At 40.6% G+C, this 22,198-nt stretch overlaps 1 protein-coding gene across 2 annotated transcripts in view; it reads right to left on the bottom strand.

The window, feature by feature from the left end:
* Positions 1-22,198, bottom strand: part of LOC132399122 (general transcription factor 3C polypeptide 1-like) — an 83,373-nt gene that overhangs the window by 5,940 nt on the left and 55,235 nt on the right. For both annotated transcript variants that reach the window (XM_059979119.1, XM_059979120.1), the window contains exons 28-35: positions 20,849-20,911; positions 19,034-19,127; positions 13,170-13,342; positions 10,733-11,017; positions 8,586-8,833; positions 7,076-7,362; positions 3,904-4,777; positions 207-264 (exon numbers count right to left, since the gene is read on the bottom strand). In XM_059979119.1, the coding sequence (XP_059835102.1) occupies positions 207-264; positions 3,904-4,777; positions 7,076-7,362; positions 8,586-8,833; positions 10,733-11,017; positions 13,170-13,342; positions 19,034-19,127; positions 20,849-20,911 (2,082 nt within the window). The remainder of the gene's footprint in view (positions 1-206; positions 265-3,903; positions 4,778-7,075; positions 7,363-8,585; positions 8,834-10,732; positions 11,018-13,169; positions 13,343-19,033; positions 19,128-20,848; positions 20,912-22,198) is intronic.

The raw sequence follows: 22,198 nt of genomic DNA, 5'->3' as shown, positions 1-22,198 counted from the left end.
TCAGAGTCCTGATTAGACATACGAGTTAATAGATGGCAGAGCCTGTTTGTGTACCACCAGGCTAATATTATCAAAATTATTGGAGATCTGGTCAATAACAGCACAATTCATCATCACACAAGCTCAAGTACAGATTCACTATTTCTTGATTAGAGATTTCCCACTTTCAATTAAAATGTATGATTGTAATAATGTTAAACACCTACTTGTCTGATTCGGTCTGCAAGATACTGTCCATCTTGACATCCTCCTTAACCGTATCTCCTACAGTGAAAGATTAAAAGCAATTTTAGTTTTAATTCTAAGAGTTATCAAAATAAAAGACTCGATGGATTAGAAATAAAATGTTTTTGCAAAACAAGATGTTTAAAGAAAATTGAGATGTCTCTCACAGAAACATAGAAAGTCTACAGCACAATACAGGCCCTTCGGCCCACAAAACCATGCCGAAACCTGTCCTCTCATTAGTTATTCTTCATACAAATCCAATGTTTCTGAAGGTATCAAATGAGTGTTACCAAGCATGCAGAGGAACTAATGCTTTTAGATACAAAACCAAATGAACAACAGAGGATAGAGAAAGCTTCAGACAGCTAAAAGAAAAGTCATAAATCATTGTCTGCTCTAGCCATTTACAACCAAATATAATTTTCCTTAGGAAAACTGAGACAATGAGGTAGGCAACTTGTGGTTTCTTTTCACTCATAAAATAAGCATTTAATGGTAAAAAAAAGTTAAAGGGCTCCAACTTAAGTTGCTGGAAATACTCAGCATGTCATATATAACTTGCGGAAAGAGAAACAGTGAACAGTTCAGCTTGAGGTCCCTTCATCAGAGCTGGGAAAGAGAATTTCATTTCAGTTCCTGGCAATTTCCCATTTTAAGCTGCTTGGATTCACTATACCTGAAATTAAAATGTTTTTAAAACAAAATCTGTAAATTCAAAAGAATAAAACACCTGAAATTGATTGAATGCCAGAATGACTCAATGGGCCAAATGGAAATTATAAAAGTTACAACATTTTTCTGGAATTTAAAAAAATGTTGCAAGATTTTGCAAATAAGATATGTGACAGTCGTTTTATGTGCTTAGCAAAATCTGTAGCCCTTTACTTCCATTGCAAACACCTAAAGCAGCTGCCTTACACTGGTAAAAACACAAAATGCTGGCAGAACTCAGCAGGCCAGACAGTATCTATGGGAGGAGGTAGTGATGACGTTTCGGGCCAAAACCCTTCATCAGGTGTGAATTTTGTGTTTTTATTTATTTCCAGCATCTGCAGATTCACTTGTGTTGCTTTACACTGATAATCAATACAGCACATAAAGTCTCTTAAAGCGAACACAACTCAATGATGGTGTTTGTGAATTATGTAGAATAGTTTCTATCATGGACAATGCCACCCATTACATTACCCTACAATATTAAGAATGTAAAATAAAACTGAAACAAAAAACATCAGCAATAACAAATAATAAAACCCTTCAAATTAAAGAATGCTTCAGAAGTATAATAAAAAATGCTCTGGTGTATCAGTGTTCTTACAGTAAACCTGTTCTCTGCTCTGCCTGGTTACATGACTTCAGATCCTCGAGCACTGTCTGACTTTTAACTGATATCTTCTCTCCTACTGAAAACTAAATTGTGTTTTTTTTCTGTTTTTTTTCCCCCTTTCTGAGGAAGGATTCCAAGCCTGAAACCTTACCATATCTCCTTCCACAGATGCTGCCCAACCTGCTGAGTATTTCCACCATTCTGTTTTTGTTTCAGCATTTACTGCCCTTTTCTAATTATTCTTGGAAAAGAATGTCCTGCTGTGTTATTTCAATAAAAACAGTGAAGAGGCATCTGTGACCCAGCTGTGAGTCTCAAGTCACATAGCCAAACACAGCACAGAAAGCAAATTTCTCCAAAAACACTGGTAAACTAGAGGATTTTTAAAATTACACATTTTTATGCTTTTTAAAAAAATTCTGGATATGGTGCGCTTTCTAATCTCTGGTGTATTATTTTATTGTTTTAAAATAAGATAAAACATTTTATACATTTATATCATTTTATAATTTTTTAAAAAAAAGAGTAACAGGTCCAACGAGCCTGCGCCACCCACTTACACCCACGTTGTCAAGGGCAGAACATACAAACTCCTTACAGACAGCAGCAAGCAGTAGGAATTGAACTTGGGTCGCTGGTGCTGTATCAGTTTTACACCAACAATTACATTACCGAGCTGCCCAAAAGCTTTATTCTTATTAGTTGCAGTTTTATTTCACTGACAGTGTTTAAATTGGCAAGCTACTGTGAATCATTAGATCATTAGCTGTGAAGCATCCCTGGATCATTAGCTCAGATTTTAGGATCACTAATCCAATAACATTACCATAAGTCTTTAAATTCAATAATTCCCAAATACCCAGCAGCACCAGTGGTCGTGGGACACTGCAGCCAATTCCCTGCACTAATGACCCCAACTCTCAAATTGGATCCGTCACATCCTGCTCATCTTCCTGCCAGTGAGGCAAGGGCTGGAGAGTGAGAAGGATGCAGAATGTAGTCACACTTGTTCTCCTCACTATGGTTCTGAGTTGCTCCACGGTGGACATTTCAGAGTTCTGTTCATGTTCACGTTTCTGGACGATGTTACAACATAGTAGGTTAAAAAAATTATCCTAACACCAGAATGTTTAAGGAGCTTTACCATGACAAACATCATTACATGGAAGCTGCAATGAATAACTAATGAAACATTTCAAAAATTGGAGCAACGGACTTTCGGTAAGATGGCGATTGCTTAGCTGCTCTGAACTTTTGTTCCGTTATTTTTGCTATCTTTGCACTAAATGTCTCCACTTTTTTAAACCTTAGTTAGGAACTTTATTTGGTCTCTTTCACTCGCCTGCGAACACATCTACCGTACAACGTCTAACAAGAGTTCTAAATCCAGGAGAAAGGAAGTTTCGGCTCTGCCGACTGAGACCCTTGCTGCGCTGGAACAACACCGAGACAATATTTTAAAGGAATTTAGAACTGCTTTCAACCAGCTGGACGCCAATCTGGATCGGATCAACGCTAGAGTGGACAAACATGCTGAACACTTATCTCGCATCGATTCGACTTCTGAAGATTTAAAAAGTCGTGTTCGATACTTGAAGACTCTCTGTTCCAGCCTAGAAGTATAACAAACTCTTTTCCAAAAATTGGAGCAACGCACACACACGCACAAAATACTGGAGGAACACGGCAAGTCAGGCAGCATCTAGACAAGGGAATAAACAGTTGATGTTTTGGGCCAAGACCCTTCATCTCAGCCCAAAATGACGACCATTTATTTTCCTCCATAGATGTTGCCTGACTTAGTTCCTCCAGCATTTTGTGTGTGTTGCTCAAGATTCCCAGCATCTGCAGAATCTCTCATCACAAGAGTGAAGGGAGAATCTCAGTAAAACCTATTGAATATTGAAAAGCCTAGATAGAGTGCATGTGGAGAAGAGTTTTCCTTTCGGACAAGTGGCCACACCCCCACAACACAAGGATGTCCTTTAGAAGAGAGATGAGGAGGAATTTCATTAGCCAGAGGGGTAGTGAATCTGTGGAACTCATTGCCACAGATGACTGTGAAGGCCAAGTTATTGGGTATATTTAAAGTGGAGGATGATAGATTCTTGAATAGTAAGGGTATTAATGGTTACAGGGAGAAGGATAGAGAATGGGGTTGACAGGGAGAATAAATCCGCCATGATTGAATGGTGGAGCAAACTCAATGGGTCAAAAGCCTAATTCTGCTCTAATGTCATATGGTCTCTTGTATTCCGTAAACTAGACTAGTTTAAAGTGACAAGAACCAATGTTCCAATGTGTGTAAGAACAGTTACCATAATGCAAGCTCTGTAGACTCAAATTACCTTCCTTCTGAAGACCAGGTCTGTCCTGACTCTTGCTTACTTGAGGATCTTGGTCATGTGGTAAATTCTTCTCGGGATTCACTGCAGATTTATCACCTTTGAGAACTTGCTCTTCCACAGGATGGATTGTTTCAGTGTGTCCCTGACTCAAAGTGGGCTTTGCTTCGTCATCTCTCACGGACTGGTGGCCTGGCTGGCCACGATACTCCTCAGCAGTCATTTCTGAAGAGGTGTTTAGACTTTTAACATCACCTGAAGAATTAAACCCTTCACAGCTCTCGTCTCCATCCGGAACCTGCTTGCTGCTTAGCCTCCCTGGATCCGTCTGCTGATCTGGGTTATTTTCCAGTGAGAAGGCAGAAGGCGACAGATGTTGGGAGAAGCTGGTTTTTGCTTCATCTGCTGCGCTCTTTTGCAGATCTGAGGAATCCAAGCTTAGCTCAGAAGGTTCACTTTCCCGAGGCCGTTTACAAGGATTTACGTGGTCAACTGCTTCTGCTTCAGTTTCTTCACTAGTTCTTTTATTTCCAGTCGCAATAGATGTATCACCTGAACAAACTGGCTCATTCTGTGTGGTTGTGCACTCAGAATTGTGCTGCTCAACACCTTCCATTGAGGTGGTAGTAGTAAGATCACGATTTACACCCATCCTCTGCACTTCAGTGAGATCACCTGGCACAATGTCTTTTGTGTCCGTCTCTGAACGGCTCATTTCACTGCTAGGCTCGGATCCCCTCTTGGGAAGAGAAACAGACTTCTCATTACTCTTCCAAACACAAAATGGATGTAGCATCCATGGGTAAGCGTGTGTTATTGCAACCAACCGTGTCGTTGAGCCACCGACTTCAATCACTTGGTCCAATGCAATCAAATCCTGCAAGACGAATCAAACCTCAAGTAAACTGCAAAATTGTTGCAATCATTTAACAAACCACTCTTCAACCATTTAACTTATTCACTCCAATTAATTTTAAATCACAAAGAATTCCTGCAATCTGATCTGTTTTTCCTCTGTTAGTGTCCAATCTTTAAGCGTTTAAACTCATTTAAGCATTAATCTTTAAGCATTAAAACTCATCTTTAATGAGTTTTGGGTTCTTTCCTCCTCTATCAACCCTCCCTTCAGGTTTCTAGTTTTCAACTACCACCCACTATATGAGTCTCCACAACCAACACATCATTCTCTACAACTTCTGCCATCTCCAATGGGATTCTACCACCATTCTTTACTTCTTCCCTTTTCCATAGGGATCATTTCCTCCAAGATTCCTTTCTCTATTAATCCCTCCCCACTAATCTCGCTCCTGCATATATCCTTGCAAACTGCAGAAATGCTGCATCTACCGATTCACCTCTTCCCTTACCTCCATTCAGGGCCCCAAACAACACTTCACCTGCAAATCTGTTGGGGTCATCTATTGCAACTGGAACTCCCGATGCAACCTCCTCTACATTGGTGCCACCCGATAAAAATCGGGGGGCCACTTTGTCAAGAACCTTCACTCCATCCGCAATAAGCAGAATTTCCCAATGGCCAACAGCTTTAATTCCTATCGCATTCCCATTCTGACATGTTTGGTCAATGGCTTCTTCTTCTGCCAAGATGAGGCCACTCTCAGTGTAGAGGAACAACACCTCATATTCTGTCTGGGTAGCCTCCAACCTGATGATATAATCATCAACTTTTTCTAACAACACACACAAAATGCTGGTGGAACACAGCAGGCCAGGCAGCATCTATAGGAAGAAGCACTGTCGACGTTTCGGGCCGAGACCCTTCGTCAGGACTAATGGAAAGGAAAGACAGTAAGAGATTTAAAAACGTGTGTGTGTTTCTTGAATTTCCAGCATCTGCAGATTTCCTCGTGTTGCCTGGCCTGCTGCGCTCCACCAGCATCTTGTGTGTGCTGCTTGAATTTCCAGCATCTGCAGATTTCCTTGCGTTTGCTGATCAATTTCTTCTGCCAGTATTTTCCCCCCACCTCTGCCCTAATCTATTATTAATTTGGCTTCTTTCCTCTTCTCCTCGCCTGCTTATCACCTCTCCCTGGTGCCCCTCCTTCTTCCCTTTCTCCCAGAGTCAACTCTCCTCTCCTATCAGGTTCCTTCTCCCCTAGCCCTCTGCACCTTTTCCACCTATCATCTCCCAGCTTCTTACTTCTTCCCTCACCTCCCCCACCTGACTTCACCTATCATCTTCTAGCTTGTCCTCCTTCACCCACCCCCTCCCCATCTTTTTATTCTGGCATCTTCCTCCTTCATTTCCAGTCCTGAAGAAGAGCCTCAGCCCAAAACTTCGACCTTTTATTCATTTCCATGAATGCTGCCTGAGCTGCTGAACTCCTTCAGCACTTTGTGTGTGTAACCCTTAAGTAGTGTTAGCATACTTGTACACCATATTCCTGATGCAGTCACACCAAAGCTTGATACTGAATAAACACTAGCTTCCAGCAGGTAGCCACATCTATCGGTCCCCCCTCCTTCCCCTTCTCCCATAGTCCACTTTCCTCTCCTATCAGATTTCTGCTTCTTCAGCCTTTACCACCTCTCACCTTCTTGTTCTTCCTTCTTCCCTGTCTTTCCCAGTCCTGACAAAGGGCTTTGGCCCAAAACTATGACTTTTCAAAGATGCTGCCTAACCTGCTGAGTTCCTCCAGCATTTTGTAGGTAGTGAGACTTGTCTTTATTTAACACTAGACCAAAAGTGATACATTTAACTTCAGAACTAAAATAAGCACATTTTAAGAAAAATATATCTTCAAGCGAACCCACACTTTCATAATCCTAAATGGCTGGACAGTTAACAATAGTATTGCTTTTTACAGATAGACAGACATACTTTATTGATCCCGAGGGAAGTTGAGTTTCGTTACAGTTGCACCAACTAATAAGAGAGTAGAAATATAGCAAAATAAAACCAGAAATAATTAAATGATAATAAGTAAATTATGCCAAGTGGACATAAGTCCAGGACCAGCCTATTGGCTCTGAGTGTCTGACACTCTGATTGAGCAGTTGTAAAATACAAAAGGACATTACCAAGTTAAACAAAATACAGATGTAACATAGGCTTATGCATTTACTAGACTCATAAGCAGGCAATCACAATTTACACTTAGAAACTTGCAATCAACCAGAAACAGTCTAGAAATATTTTTACATTTAAACAAACCTGTAAGTACTGCCTTAAAGTCCTGGTCCTAGCATTCAAGACCTCTTCGTACTGAGCAAATCTCTGAGCTAATTTTGTTATCTCAATCCCAAAGTTGGAGCATTCTTCAACTGCACTGGAGATCTCCTGCACGGCCACCAGATCCTCAGGGCTGTACCCGAGCTCCTCTTCAAAATGTTTCTGAACTTTCTCTCCTCCATACTCAGTAGTGCTGGGTTTAAACACCTTTGTGAATGATGGAGGTAGAGCACCTGGTCCTGAGTCTGTCTGAAACAAAGTGGCTAGATCTGCCATGAGAGAAAGATATAACTGCATTTATCAAATAGTTAGACAAAAACTATAATTATAATTATTACTAATGGTTAACTATAATTGTAACTACTACAAATGATGGCAACAAAACAAGAAGCTCTGCAACCTAACATGGTCTGCAGCTGGAAGCACTTCTTGCAGATGCTGTCATTTGGGACACTGGAGGTCTCTCTGCCTTTCCAAATCCCACAACAGCATTACGCTATTCTGCCTGATGTCCACACTGCTCTAACTGCAATAAGGAAAGAAAGTAAATTATCCAAAAAAAAAATCTATATACAGCCTCTGCTCTCCTCGCAGAAGCTCATTGAGCCAAGGTCTCAGTTTCCCATAAGACACATGAACAGAATGAGGTCATTTGGCTCATCGATTTTGCTCCACCATTCCATCATGACTGAGTTATTATCTCTCTCCAGCCTTCTCCCCATAAACTTTGACACCCTGATTAATCAAGAAACTATTACCCTCCACCTTAAATATACCAACAACTATACCTGCATAACCACCTATGGCAATGAATTCCATAGATTAACCACACTGACTAAAGAAACTTTTCCTCATCTCAGTTCTAACTGAATGTCCCTCTATTCTGAGACTGTGCACTCTGGTCCTAGACTCCTCCACTATAGGAAACATACACTTTACATCCACTCTATCTAGGCCTTTCAATATTTGAAAAGTTTCAATAAGATCCCCCTCATCCTTCTAAACTCCAGCCAGTACAGACCAGGAGGCATCAAATGCTCCTCATATGTTAACCCTTTTCATACTTGGAATTATTCTCATGAAATACCTCTGGACCCTCTCCAATGCCGGTTATCAGGCCCAAAGCTCCTCACAGTACTCCAAGTGCAATCTGACTAATCACTGCCTTATAGGCAACATTACATCCCCTCTCTAACACTATCCCATTCACACAATGGCCGCTCTGCTTAAATCTAATTTATTTTTATTGGCCTTTGCTGCATTCCTAATTATCCCACTATTTCAGAATCAGAATATCCTGACCAGCCCCACTTGCTTTTTTTAAAAACCTGCTCCCACAAGGCACTATCCAACTACTCCTCACGATCTCTGGCGTGCAAATGATTGTGCAATTAGAAAAATTGCTCAGTCTTGGATAAATAAGACATGCAAACTGAAAGGTTCAATAGTTATGACAACACAAGAAATGGCATTCTAAAACTTAATGACTCACCATCGTGGGTGCTCAAGCTTCCTTGAGCTGACGTTGAACGGATTTTTAACCTCACCCGACAGGAGTTTACCACTATGTTGTCGTTTGGATTAAGGTTCCGTGTGCTCACAATGCCTGGTGCATAGTACCCTCTCATTAGCAAGTAATTAGTATGCGAGGCCTGAGGAGCCTTCACTTCAAATTTGGGCTTACTCCCAACATCTTCCAGCTCATCCTCCTCATCATCTTCGATGCTTTCCTTCCCCAACCTAACACATATGAAAGCAGAGTTAATTACTTAAAAACTCAAATGTCCAGTCGAGCTAAAGCATGAGAAGTACTCAGCCAATGATAAACTATATGATCATTCAGTTCTCAACAATTAGTGCTTAGGAACAGCACAACTTGCACACTGATGTAGGGCTTCATATTAAATCCATTTTGGGATTAATAAAAGGAAAGAGAGTCAATGAATTCAGGGTTTCTACTTCCATGCATGAAGGAATCCTGAAGTTGGGGACACTTGTGTATGGGATATAGGGATCTATCCTGGGCCCACCATATTGATGCAATTATGAAGTAGTTACAGCAGCAGCTATATTTCATTAGGAGTTTCAAGGGATTTGGTATGTCACCAAATACTCTAGCAAATTTCTACAGATGTGCTGTGGAGAACTTTATAACTGTTTGCATCACAGTCTGGTATGCAGGGGCTACTGTACAGGATGGAAAGGCTGCAGAAGGTTGCAAACTCAGCCAGCTGCATCATGGCACTAGCCTTCACAGCTTTGGGAACATCTTCAAAAGGCAACGCCTCAAAAAAAAATCCATCATTAAAGACCCCTTCCCCTCATTATCCAGGACATGCTCTCTTCTCATTAATACTATCAAGGTGGTGGTACAGGAGCTTGAAGACACAGACTCAATGTTTTAGGAACAGTTTCTTCCATTCTGCTATTAGTTTTATGACCAGACACTGAATCACCCCATGAACATGACCTCACTAATTTTGGTCTCATTGTGTACTACTTAGTTAATTTTAAATTTTAATATTTCTTACAGTAATTTATTGTTTTCATGTATTCCAATGTACTGCTGCTGCAAAACAACAAATTTCACAACATATGTCAGTGATAATAAATCTAATTCTGAATCTGGGATTTGCAGTCACTTACTCTCAAAATTCAGGACAATAGTTACACCTGACTGCAACTAGGTTATCAACATTTTACTCAAAATAACACCCAGGCTTTGACACCTGTAACTATGAACATCATTTCAATAATGAATACAGTCTTGATTACTCATGATGCTTGACAGAGTAGTCACTCAGTCTATTGTGGCCTGGTATAAAATACCAGACAATTACATTATGTAAAAATGTAAACACAGTTTAAAGCAGGAGTTCTCAACCTGAGGTGCATGGATCAATCGGTTAATGGTAGGGGTCTATGGCATAAAAAAAGGTTAGGAACCCCAGGTAAGGACTCAGCAGGTCAGGCGGCATATATGGAAGGGAATAAACAGTCGACGTTTTGGGCCAAGACCTTTCATCAGGACTGGAAAGGTAGATGCAAAGAAGCCACGATAAGAAAGCGGGGGCAAGGAACGGAGTACAAGCTGAAAGGTGACAGGTGAGATCAGACGAGGGTGAAGATAGGTATGTCGGTGGTGGGGAGGAACTGAAGCGAGAAGCTGAAAGATGATAGGTGGAAAAGGTAAAGGGCTGAGGAAGGAATTTGACAGGAGAGTGGACCACAGGAGAAAGGGAGGAAGGAGCGGCCGCAAAGGGAGGTGATAGGCAGGTGAAGGGAAAGGAAAGGAGAACCAGAATAGGGAAATCGATGTTCATGCCATCCTGGTGGCTACCCAGGCAGAATATGAGGTGTTGCTGATTGTGGCTATTCTCATCACTATAGGTTAGAAAATACAGTCTGTAAAATTCCAAATAAAAATGGATTTGGATTACATGAAAGCACCAGCTTTCTGCCAAATCAAATTTCACTCTGAATCTAATTAACACGTATCCGAACACTGATAAAAAGTCTGTCAGCACGTCTGAACTCCAAACATTTTCACCCAATAGTAACAGAAGTACCAAAAAGCATAAATAACAGTAGGAACTGGGCTTGGGGAAATATTCATCTATGAAAACCTGATGCCCGTACCTTTTTATGACTTCATTATCTACCAGCATACTGTCCACAACCACAATCTGCTCAGGGATTGAGACGTGGAAAGAGAGCAGACCGAGGATAAACAAGGATATCGTAGCTACACAGCAGCCACCATTTCCATCCAGAGGGTAGGTGACCATATCAGCCTCAGTGGACGCATCTATGTCCTGGAATGAAAAGACGTTGGGGAGATCTGCTGCTCCTGTACTCTTCAGTTTTTGCACAAACTTATATGATTCGGAACAAATATTACTCGGAAAGCGCCAGACAAAGTGCCTAGAAAAAAATCATCCACATGAAATGTTAGAAAATCTAGGAGCTTTCAGAACACCAAACAAAAACAGCATAACCCATTTGAGATAGATGGAACCAATGCAACAACCTATCTTGTTCTTTGACTAGAATATAGAGCAAGATTGCAATTCTGAGACTTTATAAGGCATCAGTGAGACTGCACTTGAGCAGTGTTGGGCTCCTTATCTAAGAAAGGATGAGCTATCATTGGAGGGGATCCAGAGCAGATTCACCAGAATGATCCCAGGAATGAAATGATTTATGTACAAAGAGTTTTTGATGGCTCTGAGCCTGTACTTGCTGAAGTTTAGAAAAATGAAGGGAGATCTTATTGAAATCTATTGAATATTGCAAGGCCTACACAGAGAGGATGCTTCTTATAGGGGGGGAGAGTCTAGTATCAGAGGGCACAGCTTCAAAATCAAAAGATGTCCCTTTAGAACAGAGATAAAGAGGAATTTCTTTAGCAGAGGGTGGTGAATCTCATGAATTCATTGCTTCAGGTGGCTAGAGATGACAAATCATTGGGTATATTTGAAGTGGAAGTTCATAGATCTTTGATCATAAGGGTGTCAAAGGTTACAGGGAGAAGGTAGGGGAATGGTTTTGAGAAAGGTTAATAATGTGGCCATGATGGAATGGTGGAGCAAACTCAATGGGCTGCTTGGTCTTATTCTGCTGCTATGTTTTATGGACAGCAAGACCTAGGCAAACCAACAGGAAAGTTCAATGCAGTCAAACAATATCTAGTCACCTGGAGCTCAAAACGGCTAATAATTTAGTAATTGTGCCTACCAACACAGAGGGTGTCGTTAAACAGAGAGTAAACACAGTCCTCCACCAAACAAATATTGTTTTGCAAATGGAATAAATGCTACCCCTGCATAAAACATTACAGTACAAACCCTTCAGCCCAGGATATTGTGCCAATCATTAAACGTCCTCTAGGATCAATCTAACCCTTTCCTCGAACAGTAGCTGAACTCTCAATAAAATTTTTGAGGTCAGGAATTTGAAGTAAACATTCGAACAAAGTAACAGTGAGTTTTCTACACTTGGTGACCACTTTATTAGGTACACCTGCTCAGTAATGTAAATATCAGCCAATTAGCAACTCAATATGTAAAAACACATACAAAAGGCTCAGTTATTGCTCAGACCAAACATCAGAATGGGGAAGAAAAGAGAACTAAGTGACTTCGACTGTGAAATGTTTGTTGGTTCCAGGCAGGGTAGTTTGAGCATCCCAGAAGCTGCTGATCTCCTGGGATTTTCACACACAACAGTCTCTAGAATTTAAACAGAATGGCGCCAAAAACAAACAAAAAAAATCCTATGAGTGGAAGTTCTGTGAGCAAAAACACTTTTTTAATGAGAAAAGTCAGAGGAGAATGGCTAGACTGGTTCAAGCTGATAGGACATTGACAGTAACTTAAATAACCAGCCATTAAAACAGTGGTGTGCAATAGAGCATCTCTGAACTCTGAAACGGATGGGCTACAGCAGCAGAAGACAACAAACATACACTGTGGCCATTTTATTAGCTACCGGAGGTACTTAATAAGGTAGCCACTGAGTATACATGTTAATTGAACACAGATCCAAAGAGCTAAACAGGTAACCAAGAATAGGTTTCTAACTGACACAGCTAACGAAAGTCGCTATGTAAGCTTAAGGTGTCACAGCAAATGGAAAAAAAAACACCTCACAGCTCCAGTGAGTGGGATTCATTCCAGAAGTTTGGTTTTCCCTGTGACCACACAGGTTACCTCAGATGTTCCTCATTCCTCCCAGATCCCAAAGATGTGCATGTTGGTAGCTTACTTGACCACTGTAAATCACGCCCATTGTACAGGCGTGTGGTAGGATTAGGAGAGTGTTGTTGAGAACATGGGGAGAACAAAGTGGGAAACACTGTAGGATTAACACCAATGGGTGCTTGGCATGGATTTGGGGAGACAGAGGGCTGTTTCTGTATTATGTGCTTCTATGACAAGATTCTTGAACCCTCGTAACAAATCTAACTGTAACAGGATGCCTGGTGAACCAGCATCATTTTCAGAATCAACAACATACAAACTCAAACTGACTGTTTTCAAAAAAGCTTAAAAAGTTGAAATGTCCCACTACGTACCTGTAGTATGTCTGTGACAACTGATATGACATTGCTGCAAAGGGCAAGGCTCTGCTCTTCTTTGGACCCAAACCTTTACTGACCCTGCGGCGGTTTACCAAGCTCCTCTGCTGGAAGTCCAGGAACACCTTCACTAGGATTTCGTCCTTGTATTGTTTGTAAAGGTGAAAAGTCTAGGGGAATAATACATATTTTACACTAAACTCATATTAGATAGATACGTTATTCATCCCCAAGGGGAAATTTCTGACCCAAACATATTTACATGCTATTTACAAAAGAACCTTTGGCTTCAATGCAACAGCGAGGGTTGTGGCTGTTTTTTTTTTAAACAACCTGTGTAATTTTTTTATTTGTTCCTGCTTAGAAAGACTGTTTCACTGTCAGTATTTCAGTGTGTTAGTTCTTTTTACCACGATAAAGCGACAAAGGAAGTAAAAAGGTTATACAGTGTTCAACGTAATCATCCTCTCAGTGCTAATCAAAAAGCTTCAAAACCTGGGCCTCTGTACCTTCTTCCACAACTGGATCCTTGCCTTAAAGTCTTAGAACACTACAGCATAGAAACAGGCTCTTTGGCCCATCTAGTCCATGCCAAACTATTATTCTGCTCATCCATCAATCTGCAGCCTGGACCATAGCCTGCCATACCCCTCCCAACTATGTAGTTATCCAAACTTCTAAACATTGAAATCAAACCTGAATCCACCAGTTCTGTTGGCAGCTCATTCCAACTCTCATCACCCTTTGAGTGAGGAAGATCTCCATCATGATCCCCTTAAACATTTTGCCTTTCACCCTTAATCCATGCATGACTTCTAGTTCTAGTAGACTAGAGAGTAGTTCTGGGCGACCTCCCCTCCACAATCAGATTTCTGGACAGACAATGAACCCATGACCATTACCTTAATATTTTTGCTCTTTCTGCAGTACTTAAATTTTTTAAAATATATGATACTTATTATTAGTACCGTAAATTCCGGACTATAAGCCGCTACTTTTTTCCCACGCTTTGAAAACTGCGGCAACACTGCGGCCTATACTACAGTGCGGCTAATGCATGTTTTTTTTTTCATGCCGCCAAAAACATTTTGCCTCGTAACAGTAGACCAATAAAATTGATGAGTAGTTCAGAGGTCCAATGAAATTGTACGATAAATCAAGCGCACTTTCACAATTAAATTATTGTAAATCAGTCATTTGTACTCACCCTCATCAACATGGAAAACACTCGAAGAAAAGCATATGATGCAGCTTTTAAGTTAAAGGCGATCAATCTGGCGGTTGAAGAAGGAAATCGAGCTGCTGCACATAATCTTGGCATAAATGAATCGATGGTGAGACGGTGGAGACGCCAGCGTGAAGAACTGAGTCAATGCAAAAAGACGACAAAAGCTGTCAGAGGTAATCATAGCAGATGGCCTGAAATTGAAAACTTTCTTGAAGACTGGGTTAACACACAGAGAGCAGGCAGCCGTGGTGTTTCCACCGTGCAGATCAGACTGAAGGCTAAAGCAATCGCCACCAAAATGAAAATCGAAGATTTTAGAGGTGGGCCATCGTGGTGTTTTAGATTTATGAGACGAAAAGGCCTGTCCGTCAGGGTACGCACGACTCTGTGTCAGCAGCTCCCTCCCGACCACGAGGAAAAGCTTGCTAACTTCCGCACATTCACTCAAACAAAGATAGCGGAGAATTCCATCGGGCCAGATGATATCATAAATATGGATGAAGTACCTTTGACGTTTGACCTGCCTCTCACTCAGACTGTTAATAAAAAAGGTGACTCGTCCATCACAAAGAAAACAAGTGGCCATGAGAGAACGCATTTTACTTGTGTTCTGAGCTGCACAGCATCCGGACTAAAGCTTCCACCGATGGTGATTTTTAAGCGGCTGACAATGCCAAAGGAAAAATTCCCAAAAGAAATCATGGTGAAAGTCAATAAGAAAGGTTGGATGATGGAGTCTAATGAAGGATTGGCTGAGAGAGTGCTACGCCAAGCGACCAGGGGGATTTTTTCACAGAAAAAAACTGCGCTGCGTGTTGAGTGGGAGGCTTGGATGACGAGCGGCGAGAAATCCTTTACCAAAACAGGACGCATGCGAAGAGCATCTTTAATTCAAGTCTGCCAGTGGATCCTAAATGCGTGGAGCCATGTCACAACATCCACCATCACTAACGGGTTTCGAAAGGCTGGACTGCTGCGTGATGAAGAGGACCGCGTGCGCTCAAGTGAGAGCGACAATGAAGAGACTGAAGTGAGTGATGAGATCCTGAGGTTGTTCAATTCGGACACTGAAGAAGAGGACTTTGATGGTTTTAGTGCGCAGGAGGAAGATGAAGAAGGCGATCAATAACTTTTCCTGGTAGGCTGCAGTATATATATTTTTTTTTTACCAGTCGTTAGGAGATATTGGAATGTTGTTCGTGCACTGTTCAGTAAAAAAGTATACGCAACATAATTTGTGTGTTACCGATACGTATGTATATTTAAAAGTAGCTGTGTTACAGGCACTGTTTGAAAAAAAGCATTTGTAATATGTATTTGTTTATGTTACCATACGGATTTAATTAAAAGTTAAAAAATCCTCACATGTAATATCTTTTTGTGTAAATATCTCATATTACAACGTGGGACACCTGCGGCTTAAAATCCGGTGCGGCCTGTACAAGTACAAAATTGATTTTCTTTCTAAAATTAGAACGTGCAGCTTTTAATCAGGTGCGCTCTGTAGTCCGGAATCTACTGTACTTTATGTACTGCACTCTACCGCTGCTGCAAAACAACAAATTTCACGACATACGATTTTGATTTGTAGCTCAGAGCATATCTGGTGGTTTTGCGAACTACCTGTGATATACAGGCGTTATTGAATCTGATCCTGCCTGCAAAATATCACCATATATTGCAAGTGCTATATCAAGGATATATTTTTATTTTTCTGTAGAAAGCACACTGCACATTCAATGGTGTGGAAACCACTGCTACAAAAAACATTAAATTGAAGAAAGTATGGTTAACTGAATGGCCCTGTGACTAAATTTCTTCTGCAAGCAATGTACCAGTGATTATCACAGCTCACCGTGAAAAAGGTTTTGCTTTGATGTATCTCTATGCTTACAGCCAAAGAACATCACAGCTGAGTTCAGTAACACTATCTTCATCACCCAGGGTCTCAATGTTTTATTCATTCAGTTAATTCAACAGGGTCTAGATTTTCCAGTTTCAATGCTAGTGCTTTTACAGCTAAGCTGTTTGCAGGACAGATGCACTTAACCATTGGCAGGACAGGTGTAGAATACATCGGATCGATTACAAGAATGTGGCAAGTGCAAGAGGCCGACTGATCACGCGGTAAATCGACTGGGCCTCCTAACAAGGCTCTCTCTTTTTGTGTGGACTTTCAAGGCTGTATCAAAGGTGGTGACGAATCAGCAGAAATTGAAAATTTGGCTGAGTGGTGCAATAAACAACAGCCCCTCAATTAATGTCAATAAAACCAAAGGACCGATCGCAAACTTCAGGAGAGGGAAACCAGAGGTCCATGAGCCAGTAATCATCAGACGATCAGTAACTTTAAATTCCTGGGTCTCTCCATCTTAGAAGACCTGTCCTTGGCCCATCATATAAATATAATTGCAAAGTAAGTATGATAGTGCCTCCACTTCCTCAGGAGTCTGCGGAGATTTGGCATGTCATCAAAAATTTTGGCAAACTTCTATAGATGTGGTGGAAAGTGTGCTGACTGGCTGCATTGCAGCCTGGTAAGGGAACACCAATGTCTTTGAGCGGAAAATTGTATAAAAGGTAGTGGATTTGGCCCAGTACATCAAGGGTAAAACCCTCTCAACCGCTGAGCACATCTACATGAAACGTTGTCGTAGGAAAACAGCATCCATTATCAAAGACCCTTACCACCCAGGCCATGCTCTTTTCTCACTGCTGACATCAAGTAGAAGGTACAAGTGCTTCAGACTCACACCAACAGTTTCAAGAGCAGTTACTGTCCCAGCCATCAAGCTCTTGAACAAAAGGGTATAATTTCACTCATTTAAAGAATTCTTTTATCTTGTTATTTCATGCTTGCTATTTATGTATTATCTGCATTTGCACAGTTTAAGGTTTACAGTTCCTGATGCTTACAGTTTACAGTTATTGTTCTATAGATTTGCTAAGTATGTCTGCAGAAAACAAATCTCAGGGTTGTATGCAGTGACATGCATGTACTCTGATCATAATTTTTACTCAGAACTTTCGCCGCAGTAGGCCTGGTTCACTGTAAGTTGCCCAGCGTGTAGCATGCCCAACATTTAATCCTACTACTCCTTTGTCACTCTTGCTCCACACATAATGCACCAATTCTTTACTCAATTTACATTGGACAAAAATTTGTAACTAGCCATGAAGTAACAGTACTCTCTCTTCTTCAATCAACAAAACACTTAGCAAAGAGAGCAAGGAATCTCTGCGGCCAGGGGATAAAGAGGACCACAAACGAGAAAATCTGCAGAAGCTGAAAATCCAAAGCAACACATACAAAATGATGGCGGAACTCAGCAGGCCAGCCAGCATCTATGGAAAAGAGTAAACAGTCGATAGTTTGGGCCAAGATGAAGGGTCTCGACTGTTTACTCTTTTCCATAGAGGGTGCCTGGCCTGCTGAGTTCCTCCAGCATTTTGAATGAAGAGGATCCCTGGCATCAAAGCTGTGAACTCAGCAAAAATAGAAAATGCTGGAAATACTCAGCAGGTCAGGCAGCAGATGTAGAAAGGGCAACAGTTAAAAAGTTTCAAATCTGAGACCCTTCATCAGAACTAGGAAAGAGCAAAAATAAGTTAATTTTCAGAAGCAATGTGAGCCGTGCGGAGTAAAGAACAAGGGGAATACCGCTAGATAACTTAAGTTTTTAACCCAATTGCATATATGTACACAATGCAATATAATAGATTCTGTTTAATAGGGACACATCAGGACCAGTACATTTTAACCCAATTAACTGAGTGATAAAACTATGTATTTAAAGAAATACAGAACAAATTAAAAACCTATCAATACTACCACAGTACTATAAAACTGTATTCGTTCCTAATAGTCAGCAACAGAGGAATTCATCCAGTGTATGCTGGCACATTCTTTTGATTGACTAAATGAACAAAAGCAGTGCAGACATCTATTGCAGATAATGGACAGCCTTCATACAATGCTATCGATGATGCTTCCTCCAAATCTTCATTTTCATTGTAACATTCAAGATGATTGTCAATACCTTCAAATTCTTTATAGTCCCTAGATCGTTTTAGGAGTTGAGAGGGTTGAGAGGGATAATATATCAGCCATGATGGAATGGAAGACCAGACTCAATGGGCCGAATGGCCTAATTCTACTCTCATGTCTAAAGGTTTCAGTAGCCAAAATACCAAAATGCTTAAATGAGCTCTATTTTGAAATATTTGTATGAACAATTATACCCACAAAATTAGGTTTTTTTTAAAAAACCATGTATAGATGGCTGAACATTCATTAGCACATCATTAGAAACTCATCGTGAAAACACCTTCAGCTTACTTTACACTTGCATGAGGAGCTGAAATACACATTTCAAATGATTTCCTGGATTAGGCAGCAAGTGGAGGAACACTGAACTAACACAGCAAACTTTGTCGTGATTTACAACTGCATATTTTCAGGTGGCAATTCAATACTATTCAAGAGCAAGAGACAGTGGAGAGTGCCCCTTTCCATTTCTTTGGCAAAATCCAATTTAAAACATAACCTGACATAAAGTCAGATCTTAAATTGAAAGAGTCATTAAAAATACAATGTTCTTGAGTCTACTGGATTGTAACGGTACATAAATACCTGGAAGGACTGACATGATTTCATCTGTATATCTGATAGAGCCAGTGTACTCTGGATGAAATTTTGCAGGACCAAATAATGGATATCATCCGTGCTACAAGAGAAAAACAGAAAGGTAAATTTACTACAGTCTCTTGACTGAGGAGGCATTTAGGGTTTCATTCAAGATCATCAACTCTTTTTCTTCCCCCTCAATAGACACTGCCTGAGCTGCAGAGTTCCTCCAGCAATGTGTGTGTGTTACTCTGGATGTCTAGCATCTGCTGAATCTCTTATTTACAGAGAAATACAACTTGGTCTGCATTAAGTACTTATCATTTGGAGGTTTAGAAAACACTTGATTCCTCTAATCAACTGCTATCAGCTAAACTCTCCAAATTTTTCTGCTACCAATAACTTTTAAAATTTGGACAGTGCTATTATGTCAGCTCTACATGGTAAGGAAAGATTTATTTTATTTTTACTTATTTAGTGTAACAGTATGGAATAGGCTCTTCCGGCCCAAAGAATCGTACTACCCAGTCATCCCCTGATTTAACCCTAGCCTAATCACAGGACACAATGACCAATTAATCTACTAACCAGAAGGTCTTTGGAACTTGGGAGGGAAGTGGAGCTCTCTGAGCAAATGCATGCGTCTACAGGAAAGAATGTAGAAATTTGCATACAGAGGACGCTGGAGCTGAACTCCAAACTCCCAATGCTTGAGCTGTAATAGCGTCGAGCTAACCACCATGCTACCGTGGTGCCCAATGATGCATTCGTTATGACTTCTTTACCACTCTAAAGAAAAGGGATTCTGCGTTCCTTTGAAGCACAATGGGTTTAGCTATTGTAGACAGAAATTTGTAGAAATTTCTTCTTTAGTCATCTTGTATCTGTGGAATTCTGTACCCACAGAACTACTGAGGCTGAATCACTGAACATATTCAAGGCCAGAGTAGATTTTTAAGGAAAATCAAGGGTTATGGGAACATACAGGAAAGTAAAGCAAAGGCTAATGATGGAGCAGGCTTGTTGGGCAGTGTAACCCGCTTTAGCCCCTTTCTTCCAATGATGTTTCAATATTGTGCCACAGTAAAATGAGCAACTTGCTAAACATTGTTCACACATTTTTTTTTAGTGAAGTCAATGCAAAGAAAACTCGGGAGATCTTAACTGGATTGCTGACCACAGGGCAATAATTTTGGGCATTATCAAAAGGGGCAACTGAGGATATTTTAGAGATTGCCAGAGATGAGGAATTATAGCTCTGAAATGACACCAAATAAGTTGGTGTTATTTCAGATGAGAGGGACTACATTGAATGCAAAGCCTAAACAAGGTGGAGGAGGAGGGAGACAACCATAACTTAGGAAAGCAGAGAGTGAGTAAAATCTTTTAACCCAAAAAGAAATAGGGTTAGGGTCTAAAATTACAATGGAAGCAGAAACACTTTTAATAAAGAACTCTGACGAGCACTCAAAGAGCCACAGCTAACAAGGTAGGTAGGAAGGTCAAGTAAAATTCATTGGACATGACAACACTTTCACCTGGGTTACATTATCTCACAACATCAAATATCACCACACACAAAATACTGGAGGAACTCTTGTTTGTGATCAAATATCACCAAAAATTTTTTGGCTATCTTGAGGGGAGGGTTTTCAGATCAAAAGCTCTGTCTGCCCCCTCTCCCCTACGAGAACCTGGCTTCCAAGGGTACAGAAATCTTTTCTAGTATCAATGATATCCAGTCAATGCCCAACTGCCAAACCTTTTAAAAATCTACACATGATTTGCAAAACCCGAGATAAGAATAGTAAATAAGATTACCTTTTTATGTTATCTTGCTTCCGGCCTTCATTCCCTTCTTCTCCAACAACCAAAACTTTAAACCTGCACCAAGAATAAAATTCCACCAAGGTAACGTACAGAAGAATGAACATAATTGCTTTCTCATTCCCAAGTTTATACATTCTTTTCCATTTCTCTCAAGTCCCCCTTGATCTGAGAAAGTAGAAGAAATACTTATTCCAAACCTTTATGTGCTTATTAACACAGAAACCATCTCACAACATGTCAGCATCAGAATCAGTTTTATTATCACCGGCATGTGATGTGAAATTTGCTAACTTAGCAGCAGCAATTCAATGCAATACATAATCTAGCAGAGAGGAAAAAATAATAAATAAAATAAAAAAATAAATTAAAAAGTAAACCAATTACGTATATTGAATAGATTATTAAAAAAGTGCAAAAACAAAAATACTGTATATTAAAATAAAGTGAGGTAGTGTCCAAAGCTTCAAAGTCCATTTAGGAATCAGATGGCAGAGGGGAAAAGAAGCTGTTCCTGAATCGCTGAGTGTGTGCCTTCAGGCTTCTGTATCTCCTACCTGATGGTAACAGTGAGAAAAGGGCATGCCTTGGGTGCTGTTGGTCTTTAATAATGGATGCTGCCTTTGAGACACCACTTCCTAAAGATGTCCTGGATACTTTGTAGACTAGTATCCAAGAAGGAGCTGACTAGACTTACAACCTTCTGCAGCTTCTTTCAGTCCTGTGCAGTAGCTCCTCCCCCCATACCAGATGGTGATCCAGTCTGTCAGAATGCTCTCCACGGTGAAACTATGGAAGTTTTTGAGTGTATTTGTTGACATGCCAGATCACTTCAAACTCCTAATAAAGTATAGCTGCTGGCTTGCTTTCTTTATGATTACATTGATATGCTGGGACCAGGTTAGATCTTCAGAGATCTTGACACTGCGGAACTTGAAGATGCTCACTCACTCTACTTCTGATCCCTCTGTGAAGATTGGTATGTGTTCCTTCATCTTACCCTTCCTGAAGTCCACAATCAGCTCTTTCGTCTTACTGACATTGAGTGCTAGGATGTTGCTGCGGCATCATTCTACTAGTTGGCATATCTCACTCCTGTATGCTCTCTCATCACCACCTGAGATTCTACCAACAATGGTTGTATCATCAAATTTGTAAATGGTGTTTCAGCTATGCATAGCCACACAGTCATGTGTATATAGAGAGTAGAGCAGTGGGCTAACCACACACCCCTGAGGTGTGCCAGTGTTGATCATCAGCGAAGAAGCTGTGTTATCACCAATCCGCAGACTGTGGTATTCCAGTTAGGAAGTCGAGGATCCAATTACAGAGGGAGGTACAGAA

This window comes from Hypanus sabinus, chromosome 9 (assembly GCF_030144855.1).
Source record: "Hypanus sabinus isolate sHypSab1 chromosome 9, sHypSab1.hap1, whole genome shotgun sequence".
Taxonomy (NCBI): Eukaryota; Metazoa; Chordata; class Chondrichthyes; order Myliobatiformes; family Dasyatidae; genus Hypanus; species Hypanus sabinus.
Note: the sequence above shows the minus strand (reverse complement) of the source record. Positions and strands in the feature narration are given on the sequence as shown.